Source organism: Hippoglossus hippoglossus, chromosome 13 (genome assembly GCF_009819705.1).
Source record: "Hippoglossus hippoglossus isolate fHipHip1 chromosome 13, fHipHip1.pri, whole genome shotgun sequence".
NCBI lineage: Eukaryota > Metazoa > Chordata > Actinopteri > Pleuronectiformes > Pleuronectidae > Hippoglossus > Hippoglossus hippoglossus.
This window is the reverse complement of record NC_047163.1, coordinates 17,386,510-17,406,826: the sequence shown is the minus strand read 5'-3', so window position 1 is coordinate 17,406,826 and position 20,317 is coordinate 17,386,510. Positions and strand designations below refer to the sequence as shown.

Sequence of the window (20,317 nt, the reverse complement as noted above, 5' to 3'; positions counted from 1 at the left end):
TATAAAAAATATGCCATTAGATTCATATGAACAATTGAGGACTGTGGGTGCACTATTTACAGAAAAAAGGCAATATATACCAATATTTACAACAATAAAGACTGTTCACATAAGGATATCAGGAGGTTATTTAAAGGTTTCTGGGAGTTGATCAGTGATGATAGGGTGAGTTTGATGTGATGGTGAAAATAAACATGTGAATCTTTTGTTTCTTGGCACAAAATATGGTTCATTCTCTTTATCGTGATCAAATAAGCATTGAGTTTTACTTCATATCTAAGACGCAGTGTGTTTGTGTGCATGTGCATGTTTGTATGAAGACATTTCAAGGGCAAAAACCTACGATGCAGCTGCAGAAAACAGGATTATTCCATCACTGGTACTTATGTCACTGCTGAGGAAATGTAAATGTATATTGTTAAGGCTGATTTAAAGAAAATCTAACTATTTTGAAGGTTATTGACTCCAACTATGGCAGCAATTTCAGAAAATCCTGAATAGAGCTGTCAAACTAAGCAGTTTTCAGCCTTGGTCCAGGACCCACCACCATGGTGCAACGTTTCTTGTGCTGCTCAACTCGTTCCGCAACATGTTGCCCTACGGCCAGCATAGATATACAGCATCTTCATTGGTAAAGTGGCAGCTCTTGGCTCCGAGAACACAAACGTAAACTTTGCAGTGAATCATACAGAACATTCAAAACCGTACACCGAGCTGCTAACTCAACATTACGGGACAAAAATTGACATATTCAGATTCATAATCATATCTAATGTCTTGCCAAGGATTAGATAAGATACCACGTTTCGTCTGTGAAATGCTACCATCAGGAGTTAGCCTAGCTTAGCATAAAGACTGGCAGAATTGCGAAGAATTAAAACACCCCATGAAGTCAATGGAGTCTGCCAAGAAAGTACGTAACAGCACAAATCCCAGCTACAATGTGTTTTTACACTTTTGTACTCAAAGAAACAACTCAATGATTTGTTAGCTTTAGATGTGTTGGTAGGCGGTTTATCACCTTCCTACCTTTCACCCGATATCCATTAGTTCTGCTATGCTAAGCTAACCATATCCTGGCTGTAGCTTTCATCTTCATGGAACATTAGAGTGGTATCGTTCTTTTCGTGTAACTCTTGACAAGACACCAAATGTTTGCTAACTTCCCAAATGCTCACTTTAAGTTTGCTAAGATTCTCAGACTTTCCTCTGCTGTATTTTTTTGACGTGCTACCACAAGCTAACTGGACTTGAACAAACAAGCTCCTTTTTATACTTTTCAACTGATAACACAGTGAGCTACACACACCACCTTTTACACTTACAGAGTGACAGAGCTCGCGAGCTAGTTAGCAGCTATCACAATGATCGGCTGATCCTCTTAGCCCTGCTCACAGTGAAGAGTTAACCTAATGTGGATGAAGTGGGGAAGCTGAGTGTGCAGATGGCTGGTTAAGGTGCAGTGAGGTTTTCTAGGCTTGGGATCAAAGGACAATCGCTGCTTAACCCTGAAGCCTGAGGCTAACATGTGCGTCCAAGGACACGTCTTTGTCATCCTTCACTTCCAGACATCTGCTGTGAGCTGACATTTCACTGTGTGTGTGTGTGTGTGTGTGTGTGTGTGTTGTAAAATGGCTTAACATTTAGACTGAAGGAAATTGCAGGCGCTCAGTGTTTGTCCTTCTGACCTACTCTTTATTGACAGGCACTCTCGAGTCTCATAAACAAACTACATGCATCTCAAACTATCAATGCTGAAATTTGTGTTTGCGTAGGTTTGTGTATTCTGGGTGTAAATGCCACATGACACACCGGGAGTTGAAAACCAACTGAAGAGTTAAACCAATGCTGCCGTTTGGTGCACAAACAACAGGGGAACAGCGGTGTGTCCGACATCTGCATTCAGAAACAATGTGATGCGAATTTTGAAGGAGGTTGGTTTTTGGTATGTTTTCTAGCGATAAAGAACATTTCCTCTAGACCACTCTACTTTCTAGTCCTGTTTCTACATATACAGTATGGAGCTATACCACATCTAAACAAGAACCCTGAACTGTGCATCGTACCAAAACGTGAGCGGACTGCATCGGTAAACTGGCCAAATAGCGCTGGATTATCTAATCTGCTAATCGGGCCACGGTCTCCTCGTTCTCCAGCTCAAACAGAAAAAAAGTGAAAGCTACATCTTCTATAAATTAAGTGCTGTAAAAGAAGGCGCTAAAATCTAAACCATAAATACTGTACATAACTCTCTTTATCTGCTACCACAGCCTAGCGTCATCTCTGCTACTGAAACAAGTCCCGATTTCCACGATACGATGCTCCACAAATTGAGAATCATTGGCAAAGTAAATCTCTCTCAGATCCTGTAATGTTAAAACTTACCTAAACAAAGCAATTTTTTCTACCAGTAGTGGGACACTGCTTCATCTACGTTCATGTCGTCTTAAACTGGCAGCAAATGATGAATAAGTAAAACGGATACAAAGTGATTATCTGTGGAAAATAGACATTTGTGTTTCTCACAAATGTCGGATTCAGCGAGTGAAGGCTGTGCATTAATGTAGGTGACTGTATGCATGTGATTATAACCGTACATACCCAATACTGCATTTGAATGATGCTCTTGTTCTCTCTCCCTCTACTGGGGACATTTTTTTGACAAAGGCAGTCTCATATCTAAGAGCATTTCTCATGGAGTAGCTATTATTACATCCTTACTGGGGCCAGAATGATCTGATCTCAGATCTGCTATTAGGTGTTGTCCAGACCTGGTTAAGGAGCAAAATAAGTTGTCCTTTTCTCATTCAGAGGCTCACAGACGTTGATTTGCTTTAACTCTAGTAGTGAAAATAAGCAAAAACTTGGATTATTGATCAAACTACAGTCAGTTAGTATGATTCATTTGTAGATATTCATATATTTTGTCATGGTATTTGAAGGCGTAAAAGGCTGATGTCCAAGAAAACCAGTGAAAATGTCCACATGCTTTGTTCATGTCCACATTCATTCAAATGTCCTCCTGTCATGACGTCATAATTTGATTCATGATTTGATTTGAGTCTCTTCTCCGTTGTCTTCGTCAGTGTAAAGACACGTTTCCAGACGTTACTCGCAGACAGATGCCAAAAAATGAAATACACACGCACAGACCACACAAAGTGTGGAACAACACACACCAACAGAAACATTACTCAAGAAAACTGGGTCAAGAAAACTAGGTCTGAAGTGATCATATTCATTTGTAAGTTCGGGCGGGAGTTGACAGCCATATTATGCACATAGAGACCGGTGGACCGAGCAGAAGACCAAAACATCAACAACAAAAAGTGAGAAGTTCCATGGCGGGAAAAGTGACGGGAGCTTGTGCGGCATTCTTAGCGAGAGGCGGGGAACTGATTGGCTCAATTGTCTCACACCCTCCAAAGCAAAAGATGGTTGGTACTGTCGTCCCTTCCAACGGTTTCACTGCTGTTAGTCAGTCTGAAGTCCTCATAGCCGTCACCGCCGGAAATGACTAGATGGTTAGTTTTTGGAGGGATGTGGGCGGAGGCCCTGCGGCGTGCGGAGTCGCGCCTTTGAAGGTTTCCATCAACTGTACTACTGCTCTGTGACTGGTTGCCTAAGAGAGAGGAAGGGTTAGAGGTCGAGAAAGGCGTGTTTCAGTTCAGTTTTGTGTATATATATTTTCTGTTAATATTTCAAATATAGAAAAAGTTGCACATTTATAAAGTTAAAACACCAAGAATGTCAGAATATTTGTAGGTCAGTGATCTATATAAATACAAACTATTGCTTGCTAACAAATATCTGCGAAAAAACAACGTAAAAACCTGTGGAGTCAGTTGTTGGAAGGGGAAAGTTCATGTCAAACCCTTCTGGTAGTTCGATTGATGTCAGGAATCGAACGTGGCCCGTGTGTCCGTGAGCCGAGCCCATCGGCACCAGGGGAGATTTCAGAGTCCCAGCCCCGGTTCCTGAGCTCACTGCTGGGATCGTCAACGTAAGGACCACCCCTGTAGAGGAACACCATCTTGAGATATGGTGTGTTTTTCAATCCAAGGAACACTTCTTTGTAACAACTCCATACTGACATCACAAGAACTTCAGATTTTAAAGAAAGGGTTTCAGCCCATTCCAAAATCCCCGAATTATGTATCTTACTGACCCATTTTAAATATTCAAAATAAAAACATAAAACTTCCTTAGCCTGAATAAAGACAAAATATTTTTTAATTTGTATTGCATGTGACTTTTTAAATGCAGTTTGTATGTGAATGTACTTTTGGATAATTTCCAGACCATCATGGTTTAATGATTAAAAGTAAATGGCAATTCCGTTGATTCATCAGGTTCATGTATTTGGGATTTATTAGACTAAAGGTGTGTTATTACCTGCGCTTGTGCCAATCCACAGCAGATCCTTACAGGCCAGCAATGCTGTGATTCTCAGACAGGCGGCTTTGTGCTGTCTGATGATGGCATCTGCACCTGAACGGAGAAGAACAGGATAATAAACTTTATAGGAGGGTGATGGATACACAGGGTGATGGGACATTGGAAATACAAGGGAAAAGGTTAAGTTAAAACTTTAAGGAGGAAATGAACAGATAGGTAGTAAGTTATTGCTATATTCACTTGAAGACATTTAAAGCTAAAAGCTCATGTATATTAGTTGCTTCTGACATCTGGAATTGAACTAATACCAACATACAAGTGTGAATGCTCCTACATAGAAGATACATGTGCTTCTCGCTGCCATTACAGAGCTCGACCATGTATGTATATATTTGCATGTTTGTGAATGCACCTATATTCCTGTGTGTGTTAATTTTGTTCATGATTATTTACCTGCGAGCATCTTGTGCACAGCAGGCGCCATGTCCACCTCTGTCAGGCTCTCCCAGGTCTGAGCGTGGTACAGTCTGACCTGCGCACTGCCCTGCAACGCCAGCCACACCCCCTGACCGTACGCCACCATGCACGTCACACAGCGACTGCTGTCAGAGCCCACCTGGAACCAGTGCTGGGAGGGGGAAAGGGAGACAGATGGGAGGGAAGAAGTGTTTAACACATTCCTCAGTGTATGAATGTACTTTTTATTCCACACACATCTTTTGATTTGATCCTCATACATCTGACCGTTCTCACCTCTTGTACCAGGGTAGTCGTGTTGATAATGAGGACTCTGTTCTGTGAGCCACACCACAGCTTCCCACCCACAGGAACCATTTTGGTGACAGGACTAGTGGGTGAGCCCAGAACTAACGTCTGAGAAGACTGAGGGTCCCAGAAACTGCCTGCAGAGTGAGAGGAAAATATATAGATGTATTTGCTGAATAGTCTTTATAGTTGATTGGAGTTAAAATGATATCCGTCTTTAAATGATAAGTGAGGTAGCATGCAGATTTTTTCAATTTTCACCACAAGCAACAGTGGTACTGAAACGTGATGTCATCAATTTAAGACCCTCTCTCACAATGTATGCAGACTAGAGAGGATTCAAGATATTAAGGATTTAAACAAAACGTTGAAAAAGAAATCGACCTACAACTATAAACAACTTTAGCTAAAGCTGCTTTCAGACATGCACTGTACGGCAGATAATCTCCTGACACTCTCCTGAGGGGCTGTATGTGAGAACACACCACCCCTCACCGCCCCGGGGATTTCTGTGTTGGTGTGTCTGACCGGAGAATCTCCTGCTGCCTTGTTCATATGTGCAAACTCCGGAGAGACTCCGCACCTAATTCATGTCGGAGAACTCCACACCCGGAGTTTATGTCTGAAAACAGCTTAAGTGTGTTTTGGATTCTTCCTTAACCTGACACTGTCCACACTTCAGCTTACCTGCTTCTCTCTGATAGACGATCACCTCTCCATTGGCCAAAGACACAAACACTTTGTTGTCCAAAAACCTGAAGAAGGCAAAACAAAGGAGGAATGTGGAAATGAATGAAGACAGTAAAAAAAAAACTGGATGAACCCAGCTGCATCAAGTCTCTTTTGATCCCTTTTCCTACCAACTCATGATGTATTTTTTAGAATAATATTTTTCTTATACAGCTTTAATTCCAGTGATATCTTCAATTTTAAGGGATAAACGTTGGCCAATAAGGCAGACTCACAGTATACAGAGGATGGAAGCCGCGTGTTGCATCTTCATGCTGTTTTTACGGTTGCGGATGTTGTCCGAGGACTGGTACACGTGGATGCTAACAGACACAGAACCATGGAGAGAATTATGAGTACGTACCTGATGATTTGTTCACTGGAAACATTTTGGTAATTTTGGTTATAGGTTTTCAAGAGGTTTGATTGAGAAAACAACTTTCAAAAACAAGTGAGTAGAGTGTGCATGTGTTGCTGCACCACACACCATCCGTCCTCTGTGCCCAGCCACACTGAGCTCTGGTAGGCCTCGGGGTCGATGCTGAGCAGGTCCTCCAGACTCGCCCTGGTGAAAGAGCCACGGGAGGATCGGCGCATGGCGCGGCCGTCCATGGGGCTGTCTGTCTGGGTACGACTTCCTCCGCCCACCCCTAACATCCCCGGAGCTCCATAAGAAGTCGGCACTTGGAATTCCTGCTCCTCCTCACTGCTGGTTGTCTCTGTGGCCATGTCCTTGGAGCCTGGACCCTCGTCATCTTAAAAACAGATAAAGCAGAGTGTGAGGGTGGGTTATGGGTTAGGGTTGTGTTAGTAGTGTGTGTGTGTGTGTGTGATTCATTTAACTCACTGCCGTAGCTGGATGAGATGGTGGAATGACTGGCCTGACTCTGTAGAGTGGACGAAGGACTGGGTGAATCCTCGTCATCTGTGTCATCGCTGTCGAACGGAACAAGCTCCGCCCCTGGTCCTGGAAATCAATCAATCAGCTGATCCATTAGGAGATCAGTCAACACAGAAATTGTCGCTGCTTGTCGTGTTGTAGAAACTCTAATGGACGAACCTGTAGGTCGCTCTGTCAGCTCCAGAGATGAATGAGAGATCGATATGTGCAGCTGCTGACCGGGGGCTCTGGAGGGAGGGGCGGGCTCTGATCCACGCTCTCTGAGGGGATGAGTGATTGGTTAATGGCACAGACGACACCCAACATGTGGAGGTGTCACTACAGTCAGTTTAATCTGATGTTTGAGCTCCTGTAGCCACACACACTGTCCCACTAACACCCACCAACATCAGGTGTCTGTCTGCAATGAGAACGAATACTATCAGCATTTACTCTGGGGTCAAATGACTGCATGACTCTGCAACATTACACATCCCCCCCCAAAAAAAGGAAAGAAAACAAAACAAAAGAAAAAAACAAAGAGGCAAAGAGGCAAAAGACAATATAAGTGATTCCGAAAATAGGCTGAAAGTTACACTGATGAAGACTGATAAGACTTGCATGGATTGGGCATTTGTTGCTATTACAGTAATTGTGGACTAACTTGGACGACTGTTTCCTTAGATGAAGCTCATATTTGCCACAGTGGACAATCTTGAAATCCTATAATGAACCTTTTGATATCATATATTCAGACCTTTCCTAATACATTTATATTTCACAAGACTTTGAAAATAGACTTTTGAAACATTGTGTAGCACAACAGAGAGGAATATGAGAAAGAAAGGTCCAACTGAATTCAACCTCAATTTCAATTCAAGGCCTCCACAGATTACTCGCTCTTTTGGTCAGATTCAAAGTGTAACACTGTATTTGTGTGTTGCTGCAAGTGCGTGTGTGTCCACTGACCTTCCCTTGAGTCCTGGTACAGCGGCAATGCAGATGATTCTCGCTGAGCAGACAGCGATACAGGCCTCCACTGTGGGCTCATCTCTGATGTTCAGCAGACACACCTGCAGAGGAATCATCATCATCATCATCATCATCATCATCATCAGTCAAACTGTTTGAAATTTTCAAATGAGGAAATGTGAAATAATCAGCCTGACTGTGACCACCTCTGTGAATTGGTCAGTGTGTATTGTCACCAGAAGTACTTAGCATCTAGTTAATAACTGGCATTTATGTAGTATTTTTCCTCACCTGTCCTACGTATCCGTCGCTGTTACACACCCACACTTCACAGCCGCTGTCCGGACAGCTGTGGCTGGGAGACGCACATGAAAACTAGAGACAGACGCAAAATATGAGTGGATGTGACTTTTGTACAGTGGTAAAGATTGCCTTGTCTAATGTCTACATGTGTGACATAGCTCCTGTTGCTCTCACCTGCATTCCACTACGTGTCTTCATTATGGGGATTGCCTTCAGAAACTCTGGGTCCCACTGGTCCTTATTCATGGCTGAACAGAAAAAACAATATGATGATAAATAGTTTGTCTCAGGAAATTTCTGATCTCCTGGTGTCTTATACGCCATGTACAAAACTATTTAGGTTCACACAAAGGTTAATAACCTTTGCACTTTGTCTGGCACATTTTACACTCTGGTTTTAAGGTTTTAAGTGTTATATCTTTTTAGTGTTTCATCTTTTTAGGGCAGGTGCAATATTCAACTCACTTTTATTCTGCAATATTTTTCTGGGTCTTACATGATATGTCCTTGTGTACAGTTTTTTGTTGTCTGTTACAGAATGTACTGTTCTGCAGCTGCTGTAGCACTTTGGCCCAGGAAAAATGTATTTGATTGATTTCAATGAAGCTTTTTCACTGACCTAGTTTCTTCTTGGCATCCTCAAAAGCCTGTTCGAAGTGGGAGCGCGTGTCAGGTGACGTAAACTCGAACACAAAGCTGCTCTCTGCAGACGCTGTGGTAAACTCCAGCTTTGTGGGCAGGAAGGTCATACTGAAGGCCAGAGACTGTTTCTCTGACAGCTCCCTGTGCACGGACACCATCAGATCCTTTATCACCTCGTCTAGGGACTGAAAGAGGTGGAAATCCATCAGAACAGATGAAACAAACAGTCCTTGCACCCTCCCGCTGAACCAGTGTTGTGAATATATGGGAATGGGCTTTAACACAGAAGAGGCGGAAGCTTTTAAAATTCTGGTAACTAGGAACACGTTGTGATAGAACAGAAGACCAAAAACGATCAAAACACAAAAATAATAAAATCCACAAATCAATTTCTTCTTTTCAACAAACAAGAGGGTAGGTGGGTAGTAATACAAAAAGGAGGAAGAGTTAAGACAAAAACAGTGATGCTAAGACACGTAGCTGCTGTTGGTCCAAAATACCTGGTGTGGGAAGCTGAGGGTCTCGGACATTTTGCTGATCTGACCCAACGTACCGAGATCCTCATCTAATCGACTAATCATCTTCTGGATGCACTCCTTGTTGGTTGCCTGCATGGAGCCTGTGGAGGGGAGGAACAAAGTCAGACAAAACCAAACCTTAACTTCTCTCTTCAAGACAGATGATTAAAATTTATTTGACATTGTTTTTACTCTTATCTCATCCGTAACATTTTTTTTTTTATTGCTGTTTGCATTTGCTTTTAATTGCATTTAATTGTTTTGTATTGCTTGCTTTTTCAACTGTTGTAAAAACTGTTTGAAATGTGTTATGTAATGAAAGCTTTTTCTTCTTCTTCTTCTTCTTATTATACTAATGTTTCCTGGAATCCTAATTTTCTATTTTAGCTGAAGCGTTAAAAACAACAAAAGATGAGACTAAAGGCCATTTGTCTCAGTGGCTCTGATTACATTGTTTAAAAAATCATACTGAATTTTGATAAAGGAGACTTTGAACAACGATATTAATAAATAAGTACTTATGCAAATATCTGCAAATAGTTATTTAAGGTTTCTGTAGCCTGGATCTTACGACGAGAGTCTTACTTTTCACCACCTCTACGTCTTCTAGAGGAAGTTTCCACAGGAACTTGTATTTACTGGAAGTATCAATCATACTTGCAGCAGAGTATCTGAGAAGGACAGAGACGCAGATAGAAGGAGAAGGAGAGAAAAGAAGAAAAATATTAAGGTGAACTTGTAGAAAACATTGTCTGTATATCCTGGTGTCCAACACCAGGGGGCACCGTGTTGTTTGGAAACCCTGTTAAGATGTTAAGATGTTCTGTGTGTGTGCATGTGTGTGTGCATGTGTGCGTGTGTGCGTGTGTGTTACATACAGGCTCATGGAGCTGCGTCTTAACGAGCCAGACTTCCTCTTGAGGGTGGTGCAGATGATCAGATCACTGAAGAGGAAGAGAGAACGGTCCTTCTTCCCACCCACTGTCTTCTACAGAAAGAGAAAAGACAGAAAAAGAGCTCAGAATATTTTATCATCCATTATTGATTAAAAAGATAGATAAAGACAATATTATTAATTTTACTACATGACTTGTTGGAAGGTATATAGTATATATGAAAGAGGACAGTTTTTAATCCTCTTTGCTCCAATCATTTCTTTTATTTTGACCTATGACTGTATGTTACATTACGAAAGTATCTCTTACCGCCTCCATGACCATTTCCTGTCTCAGGAACTTCCTCTGGGGGTTGAGAATCTAATGCAAACAGAGGGAAAAGCAGTAATTACTTATAGTACCATAAAAAGGCCAAAGGAGTCATAGTGTTGCACAATAATCATACGTACAGGCAAACATTGCAATAACAGTTATTGGGCAATTTCCTATTATCGAGAATTAAAATAGTAGTTAGTTGCTGCCCTGAAGTTGCCTTTACAAACTGAGGTAATTTAATAATTTTAAACTATCTAATAAATATCTTACATGTTCAACTCCCTCTATGTGCGCCTCGATCTCCTGAATGACCCGGGTCTCCCTCTCTGCCTCCTCAGCAGAGCGACGTCCCTTATTGATCTTCTCAGCCAGTCGCTTGATGTCCCTCTGGGCGTCCAGTAGAAACTGGTGGTCTGGGTGGTCCTCTGTGGTGTGTTTGAGCAGGTCCTGCATGAAAAGCAATACAAATACACATTATGTAAAACTAATTTCACATGAATAAGGCTACCTATAGCATATAGAAAGTAGATAGATATATTTTGAGACACGCCACCTTAACCAGCAGCTCGTATCGAGGAATCCTTTGCACCGGCTTGATCATCAGATCCCCCAGAGCCTGTTTCTCCTTGTTCTCACGCATGTTTTGCTGTTGGGATGAAGGAAGAAGAAGAATGAGACATGAAGTGTGGACGTGACTGTGTGAGAGAACAACTGAGATTGAATGAACGAGTATTGCACTTTGCTGCTCCACGTCCAGATGGCGCAGTGGTTCCACAGTGACAACCCCTGTCTGGCATGAAGCTCAGTGTGGTTGTAAGCTGAGAGCAGGATGAGGACATGACAGGTTTTTGTGGTGCCTGATTACATTTTTGCATCAGAGCTCAGTTTCCCCCCCTACATTTATTTCTGGTGGCAGACCACAGTATCAAAGTGTACTACCGTGGTCTACCAGATTTAACTAGACATACTGCTAACATATCCACAGGTTTTTAGTTAAATTATCCGGTTGAATGGGTTTGATAAATGGTTTGTGGCACATTTCATGGACAATTATTTGTCTGTCCTTTCAGATCGGGAAAAAAGCCATTCACTAAAATTCAGCAGAGAAAACGTGTTTCTGAGATTAAATTTGATATAATGTGATCGAGTATTAGAAGACAAACCAGGTTTCAGGTCTTTTGTCAAAACATTTTGAGTTTAATGGCAAGTATAAAGTGGGTGTTTTCATTTTAATTAACAGCGTAAAATCACCTAATGTATAGTTTTCACAAAAAATTATTTCATTCATAAGGCAAATCCACGGATAATATAGTGTTTCTGCTTCAAAAACAAATTCTAATGGGAACACAAACAGGGAGAAGCATACAGGAAGCACACACACATATTAAAATGTACACAAACCAAACAGGACACAAGTCCTCAAAGTACTTCAGTTAGTAAACTAATCTGTGTCATTTTCCCAATTACTCATTTCAGAGGAAAAATTCTGGCTCTAAAAAAAGGTCAAAGGGTATTTCCTCCAAACAAGGACACATTTTTCAACTCGGACAAAACCAAACATCCTGCGTCTCCATCCAACACTCACCTCCAGAAACTTGTGAAACGCTGGCTTAGCCTCCTTGGCAATCCTCACTGCATCTTTGGCATTGAGAAAGTTGTCTATGTACGCTGAATACATATTAGCTAGAGTCTCTTTGGAGAACTGGAAAAAATAGGAAAAAACAAAACAAGATTTAAGTTGAGTTGTGTTAAATTGCATTTGATTCCAGCTGAAATTAAAATAGCACATGTTTGTCAGCAGGAGAAACTGGTGCTGTTACGTGCTAACTATTGCTAATATCTCAATCCTGATAGTAAAAACATTATTTATGATAGACAGAGAGAACAAAATGAATTAGTATTAAAGACTGTACTAAAGACACATGACAATGATGAATTAGCTGTAAGCGAGATCCAAACCTGATATTGAATGAATATTGCTAGAATGAATATTCTAGCAACATTTTATTAGCAAAGAAACCTACTACACAATGAATAGTTCTGATTGTTGCATATGATTAAACAACCAACAAAAACAACAAAATAATAGTTGTCTTACAAATAACATAAGCGTTGCTACATTGAAATTGTTTTACCCTTGAAGCTAACTATGTGCTCACAATTTGAATGTGTCACTGTATGATCATAATAAGAGATTACCAAAGAAACTGTGGTGCAAGTGGTTTTCAAGTTGTTTTGTCTGGCACTAGAAAAGATGAGAGTCTTTACATCTATCTGTCTTTTCTCTTCCTCTGTCTCTCAAACACAGTCACAAACACACAGATGAATCCCCCTGACCTGGTTGAGTGTCTGGTGTGACATCACAGAGAAACTTGCTTTCATGAAATAACCTGAGCCTCTTCTATTTGTCGCAGCCTCTCATCCCTTTTCAATCACTTATCTTCCAGTGTCCTCTCTCTATCCTTCCCTCTTCTCAGTCTTTCAGTAACAGTAAAGAGGACAGAGAAATGAGGTCTGTGCAGAATGTGAGGATTCGTCCCAGCAGAGGACAGTAACGACAAAAGAGGAGAATAAACCTGTTATAAAAAGCTGACACTTGATGTTCTTTAGCAGGAGACATGTTCCCTGCTCTCTTAACTTTTGAAAAGAGAAGGTGTCAAACCCTTTCAGCTTAAAGGAAACTAAATAATGTAGAAAACTTAAAGGAGATGTGCAATGGTCATATTCAGGTTCATAATTTAAAATTTCTTGAAAAAGGTTTACGTGCTCTGCATCGCTTTCTTCATATTGTCCATTGCTGCAGCTCCTCTTTTCAAAAATGTCCATATTTTTGGTCTTAAATAATGACGGGAGCACTATAAGCTCAATGATTTTATATATTCAATCTAATAAAATGAACCTTGAACAGGGTCTTTCTCCATCACGATAAAAGTGGTTTGACTGTGCATCACAGAACATCACACACAAGAAATATTAGGAAGTTGTCAATAATCAAATCAAAATTATTTGAATGATTTGCTAAAGTATTTGTATTAACTGGAACAATGTACAGTGTGTATCTGCATATCAAAATTTAAAAAAACTATTATTAGTGACATACATGAAATCAGCCCTGCGACATGCTTTGGTTTGATAAATGATTTGATGGATGCTAGCTAATCTTACTTCAGGACATTAAACCCCCACTGGTTTTAATGTTGGTCAGTATATAAGTGTTTATATATATATATATATATATATATATATATATGTGTGTCTCTGAGTATGCATGTGTTTTTGGCAGCAAGGGAACCAGTCAGTCATGATACTATTTGTCCTAACAGAGCAGAAAGAGAGGAGACTGCTATGAATTATCTGTGAAGCAGTCTACAGACACAGAGAATTGCAGAGTCAGTGCTATGAAAAACCTTTGTGGTAACATTTCACCAACAAAATACAAACTGCAACAAGTGTGTTTATTCACGTGCTACTTCAAAAGGTGGAAAAGACCTGAACAAAACACGTGCCCCGTGTGAGGCTCGAACTCACGACCTTCAGATTATGAGACTGACGCGCTGCCTACTGCGCCAACGAGGCCTGACACCATACTGGGGTCTGCAGCTTTAAGAGCAACGGCGGGAGCGATGTGGGGGGAGGGGTCTCACTGAGCAGCGAGAGGAATCTGCAGCAGCTTCCACAGACACCACTCACACAGTTTTAGTACATCATGTTCTTCTGTTTTCGATCGTTTCTCATGCTGCAAGATATGAAATTTAACAGTATTTTCTTATGAATTTGTAAATATGTCTTTCCCTGCTTCATTTTCTTCTCTTTCAGTTAGTGGAGCAATAACAACAGCATCAGCAAAGCAAGACACAAAAAAAACCTGTGACCGCGCTGCATTGAAACTGGAGGAAAATGGTATTTTTCCATCTTCTATAACAAATCTCTGTCTATTTGTTTGGTTTAGTCTGTGTAAAACCATCAGCCCGGATAGAAACTCTCCTCCCTTTCATTCTCAAGGACCCGAACCCGACATTTAGCTCAGCACTGATGTTCTGCAGACGTGTGTTTCATAGTCTGGGTTGAGAGCCACCCTCGGGGTCATGGGAAATTTGAAATGGGTCGCAGAGAGGTCAGCGGGAAAACAAAATATTAAAACTTCTGTTGCCAACTATACAGCGTCTCTAAATAAAAGAGCTTCCCTTCGATCGACCCTGCGGGCAGTAATGCTTTTAAATACTTTTTTTCTTATTCAAGCTCTGGTATTTTGAAGCAGCACCACAGTGAATAATAAAAGTTCTAGAAAAGTTATACACATGTTTTTGGGTTACACTTCAAAATATAGTTTGAAAACGAAAGGTTTTACATAGCTGAAGAAGTGTCTGGGTTGAATATCAGGCTGATTTGATCTAATATGAGGATGTACTACTGTAATTCATACAGGTACATTAGAACCCAGATTTTACACGACAGCCTTATTGTTCTCAACACAGAGGCTGTTCAGAGCAGTGAAGGGATTACTGCTCACTGGCAGAGGTTAACTATCTCACACTGTCCGTCTACATTCTGTGTGTAGAAGCTAATACATGTGCTGTATTCATTCCTACAGCACAGAGGACATCTGCACTACAGACTGACATACTGGATTTCTGATGCTGATTTTTAAGTTTGTGTTTTTCATATATAACATCTTGTTTTTTTTAACTACCCAGATATATATTTATACTCTGGTAGATCTTTGAAAAGTACAGTAAAATGGGTTCTGCTGTAGTTGTCATATTGAGCAGGTTCCAATCACCACTCAGGTCATATTGTGACTTACTAGCACATAATTTGTATTTGCTTGAAGAGGTTTACATGCTTTAATATTCAGAAAACACATCTCTTTCCTCATACACTCCAGCTGGCTCACTCTATTGTGATTGGTCAACCGCTTCTTGCTTTACCTGGCTTTGTAAGGGGGCGTGCCAGACAAGCCGCTAACTAATTATGCTATTATGGGGCATTGTGACACCACAATACCAAGGAAGTGTTGGTCTGACTACTGACGAGGTGTTTCAGGAGCTTCAGGAGCAGTTGGAGCTTTTTACTTTACAGACCTTGTACATAACATAAACAAAATACTATACAACACACTAGAGCAAAGAGAAACTTAAAAAAACTGTCTCCTTTGATGAACAGTCATGTGAACATTTAACTCATTGTCATCTCTACTCACCGATTGGATGAGGAGGTGTCCGACGGTTTGTCTGTCATGCCATTGGCTGACGCAGCCGGCGACCTGCTCCAGAAAGTGCTCGTGGTGCTCCAGGATCTCTGGGATCTGGTAAAACATCTCGTCCACCAGCAGAGGGTCCACTATGGAGCTGCCGTCAGGATGTTTGAGGGGACGCATGTAGCCCTGAGGGGACAAAACCGCCAGTTAATAAGTGACCATTTAAAATGATCTAAATATGTATAAGATTAACTGAAACATGCTGTTCAGCAGTGATGAGCCAGCAGCTTGTACAGCTACTGGCTCATCACAATGAGCAATTTGAATGATGAATCCAGAAATAATACCAATGTTTATTTAGAGAATCAAGTGAAATAGCACAAATTTATTTAGAGATATTACTATACTGGTGATGGATGTATTTTATTCCTCTAATGTGACCATAACCTTATTTTCCTCATATCAAACTCCAACATTTTAAAATTGATTAATAAATCTAATTGTTTTTGATTTCAACAGATTTTTTTAGCATCTGGAATGCTGTTAATTGTTCTTACCTTTAAATACACTTGAAAGAACCTACAGACTAGTGAGTTCTCTGTGGGTTCATCACATCACACTTTCACATTACTACACTTTACACATATAATTTAAATTTGATGAGAACAGATCATATCAATTCTTAATGTCAGACCAGGTAACGAGATCTTCGTCAGACCGTAACATTTAAGATTAATAATAATTTATAATACATTTATACAGAAACCTTCCACAAAAGTTCCAAAAAAGAAATGGCTGATTCAGGTTTCATCATTGGTCAGTGCAGCTGTGGAGCGGAACCACATCTGACACCCTCCAATGGGGATCTGCACTTTCACTGCAGTCACCGTGGTAACACTTATTTTCCCTATGTCACCATGGGAACACGGGCCGAAATTATTCGTTGTTGTGTCCACTCACACATACATAGAAACAAATGCCTAGGCCGATGCTCAACCATGAAAGTGTGCATGTGGGATGTTCACACAAAACACACATATTTTAGAATAATGCACACACAAATAAACACACACGATGTTCGCCCACACACACAACTGGTGACAGGTAATTCCACAATGTTGGGTGATCACAGGTAGGGAAGATAAGAAGTGTGTGTGTTTGTGTGTCACAGTGAGAGAGAGGGGTGTGGTTAAGATTTGGGTTAAAGGTTAATTAGCTGTTGAAATGCACATAGATGTTGGATATAGATGTGTGTGTGTGTGTGTGTGTGTGTGTGTGTGTGTGTGTGTGTGTGTGTGTGTGTGTGTGTGTGTGTGTGTGTGTGTGGGCAGCAGATAATGCTGATGACAGTGAGATGTGGTGAGGTTAGCTGATTAGCTTGACGGGATGAATGACAATAAGTGGATTACATAACACCATTGTTACCTACATTTGTTATACATGTCCTTCGCATTGTGTGAATCCACAATGGTGTGTTGGTTTTTGTGCATGTTTGTTTTGTGTATACATGTGTGTATTCGTGTTGCGCTCAGAGCTCAATAATAAAGTGATGTAACATGCAGAAGTATTTGTAGTGTGTCACCTGAATGAGAGTACGTAGAGACTCCACATATGACTGCTCCGTGTCCAAGAGGGTCATCATCACATGTTTCCTCATGTCCTGTGGAGACAGACGAGGAAGAAGACACGCGTCAATCATCAGCATTTAGATTTTATACTCAGTTTACACAATGAGTAGTTATGCGCGTAAAACAACATGTTACTGTGGACATAAAATATGGTGACTACACACATTGAGTTTTAGTGCACATTAAAACATGAAACTTAATATGGATACACAATCTGAAATCAAGTTAATTGAAATCAACCTCTAGTAAAACACTGCAACCTTAAAATGGGCTCGTAAAGTGTGGTTTCCAGTGAAACCTGTGAGAATCAGAGTCAGGTTTTACAGGATTTATTATCTGCAGTGAATATTTGATTATACTATATTAATGTTTTTTGAGAAGATGTAACATATTGAGGAATTTTGGTGAACTTGCATATTACATAACCACAACATGATCTGGTCAGAAGCCTTTGTTACATCACACTGATTTCTTGCTCACCTATTACCTGTCTGTATCTTCACTGTAAAAACGCATCAATAAAGTGAAAACATCAAGAAGAATGTATTCACATATATTCCAATGTATTTCTATTCGGGTCCAAATAAAAAAAAAACTGTCAAATAAAGAAATGTCATTAAAAATGATTCTTTGTCTTACAAGGCCAGAGCTAAACAGCCCACTTAAAGCTCGGGTTGTTAATCCTGGAAAAAGCTAGCAAGAGCAGGCTACACCAATACATCCTGCCCTCTCCCATCAGCCCTCCCATTAAAGATGTGCCCCCAAAACACATGACTGACAACTGCTAGAAGCTGACTTTTTTTCCATTATTAATAAAGAATTCTGCAGATGTTGATACTGTACTTGTAGTATCACATAATTAATGACTGAGCCGGGGCAGTGGCCTCTTCCAAATCCATTTGAAGTGTTTCTTCACCAGTGAGGCAGCTGCTACAGGAGGGAGGGTCTAATGTTACCTGCCTGCTCATAGTGATTACTAAAACCTGTAACCAGATGAATTGTAAAAATGCAGTGGAGAAGATAGTAAATAGTATTCGTACCTCCCACCACTGTCAATATCTGTTGTTGGGAAATGCATAATGAGTCTCAAGAAAAGGTCAGAGGAAAAAAGACAAGTAACAAAAACTTTTTACAGCTTTTTTCAACTGAAACAACTTTTCCTGGAACTCTGCTTCCAGTTTTAGTACCTGTGTCATAATGCCTGTTCCCAAGGCAGTGCTTTCTGACAGCCCATGGGCCATTAGTGATGAGTCTGCTGTACAAAATAATGCTGAGTCATCAAACACACTCCGCAAAACTGCAACAACATTCATAAAGCAAATCACTCCGACTGCAAGTAATCACTGCTTATTCCAACAGTCTATAAAAGACGGTGTTATTATGAAAAAAAAAGGTGAAACTAACGTCACAATTTACGTTAAAAAATAACCTAGCACTTCCTTTGTACTTTGGGGACGGGCCTCTCGCCTTTTAGGGACCTGCAGGTTTAAGTTCCTGCATCAGTTTGACTGAAATTCGATTTTAAATGTCAGTGTGCTTCATCGTCAGGGAGGCAAACACAGATGCTTACATGTCCCAATAGTTGCATTTTCATAGCCAGCACACACACAACCACACACACGCAGGGACCGGATTAGAGGTCACTGAGGCCAGGAAGTATCCCGAGGCAAAGCATTACTCAGCATTCCACCCTAACAATGACTCATGATCTATGGATGCAAAGTGAAGGAGCCGCTCCCGCAGAGTGGACATGAATCCAACACATTGGGGCCATGACAGAAACTGACACGATGAAAGAGACACAGACGATGGATGAAAAAGAAGGGAAGAAAATGCAGAGAAAGAAAAATAAAAGGCAGAGAAACTATAACAAACATTTCCAACAGCGTTCCCCTAAAACAATCAATGGAAGTGGCTGAGAAGTTGGAGCTACTAAAGTTGCAACCCGTCACTTCTTCTGGGTAGAAAATGGTATTTTCTGTGACAGACACAGCGGTGGGAGAGTGACAAGCTGGACTATAAGGATCATGGAACAAGCCAGATGAATTATCTCTGGGGTCTCAGGGGACAGCCCCAAAATATCCTGGTAACAAACATGACTAAATATCAGATGGAGCCACGGGCAAAACCCTGTGGTGCTGCATGTTTAACCACAATGTCTCTCTCTCTCAAGCGCGCACACACACACACACACCCACCTACATGGAGGCCTCGAAAACACAGAGGTTTTTTTTTCTCTCCCTCCTCTTCCCCTGCTCCCCTCTGCCAGCACCACTGTGTCCTATAAATAACCATAACAATAACTTCCCAGAAAGGCCATGTTTAGTGTTTGGCATACGAAAGGATCCCAGGGGCACTGTGGGGTACCACTGGAGGAGAGAAGAGGGTGACCGAGAGAGCATGGAAGTGATTGGCAGGGTAAAGAGGTAAGAGAGGAAGCACAGAAGCAGATTACATTTTGGCTTTTTAATAGCGAAGGCTGATTTTCTATGTCAAATCATCAGCTGTTGAGCGAGTGAGTGGATTCAGTCCATGTTTATCCTGCCATACAAACACAATGGAGTAGAAGGAATACAGTGATGGCTAAAGAGGGAAACACAATAACACAGTAATCATCCATTTATACTCCAAAATTACCCTCCAAGTTAGGACATTACTCAAACAGGAGTCTGTTCAAAATACTCTGTGGTTCAGTCCCCTGGTACTGTGAGCAGAAGTACTGCTGAAGTGTCACTGAGCAAGGCACTAAAGCACAACCACAGTCTCCCATGTTACAGTAGCTGAAGATGAGTTTCACTGAGTTTATTAGAGATATTACATTTCAATTACCGACCTTCTCCAGGTTTTGTTTTCATTATATGAAACAATAACATACTGGCCATTGATATCTGAATTGGAAAATATATAACTAATTGGCTAATAGTGTTAGCATTGACCATTCATTTGATTACAACTTTAGGGAAAACAGATTTTATCAGGCAAAAGCATTTGCTTTGCTCAACAATTATCTCTAGGAATATTAAAACTGCTGTTGCACAACTTTAACTTACTGACCAACACCAAGAGTTGAAATC

The 20,317-nt window shown here is 40.8% G+C and overlaps 1 protein-coding gene and 1 non-coding gene across 2 annotated transcripts in view; both read right to left on the bottom strand.

The window, feature by feature from the left end:
- Positions 1–1,574: 1,574 nt before the first annotated feature.
- Positions 1,575–20,317, bottom strand: part of LOC117772672 (rho guanine nucleotide exchange factor 17-like) — a 61,371-nt gene continuing 42,628 nt past the window's right edge. The window contains exons 2-24 of the mRNA XM_034603999.1: positions 17,198–17,275; positions 15,619–15,801; positions 12,004–12,120; positions 10,972–11,064; positions 10,689–10,865; positions 10,413–10,463; positions 10,086–10,195; positions 9,793–9,878; positions 9,190–9,308; positions 8,667–8,874; positions 8,222–8,295; positions 8,036–8,119; positions 7,742–7,845; positions 6,953–7,053; positions 6,740–6,859; positions 6,380–6,647; positions 6,129–6,215; positions 5,851–5,918; positions 5,152–5,300; positions 4,852–5,026; positions 4,396–4,491; positions 3,834–4,016; positions 1,575–3,622 (exon numbers count right to left, since the gene is read on the bottom strand). Coding sequence (XP_034459890.1) covers positions 3,414–3,622; positions 3,834–4,016; positions 4,396–4,491; positions 4,852–5,026; positions 5,152–5,300; positions 5,851–5,918; positions 6,129–6,215; positions 6,380–6,647; positions 6,740–6,859; positions 6,953–7,053; positions 7,742–7,845; positions 8,036–8,119; positions 8,222–8,295; positions 8,667–8,874; positions 9,190–9,308; positions 9,793–9,878; positions 10,086–10,195; positions 10,413–10,463; positions 10,689–10,865; positions 10,972–11,064; positions 12,004–12,120; positions 15,619–15,801; positions 17,198–17,275 — 2,940 coding nt within the window. The 3' untranslated portion in view covers positions 1,575–3,413. The remainder of the gene's footprint in view (positions 3,623–3,833; positions 4,017–4,395; positions 4,492–4,851; positions 5,027–5,151; positions 5,301–5,850; positions 5,919–6,128; positions 6,216–6,379; positions 6,648–6,739; positions 6,860–6,952; positions 7,054–7,741; positions 7,846–8,035; positions 8,120–8,221; positions 8,296–8,666; positions 8,875–9,189; positions 9,309–9,792; positions 9,879–10,085; positions 10,196–10,412; positions 10,464–10,688; positions 10,866–10,971; positions 11,065–12,003; positions 12,121–15,618; positions 15,802–17,197; positions 17,276–20,317) is intronic.
- trnam-cau lies at positions 13,922–13,994 on the bottom strand. Its single transcript has one exon. It is a non-coding gene; the product is annotated as a tRNA-Met (tRNA).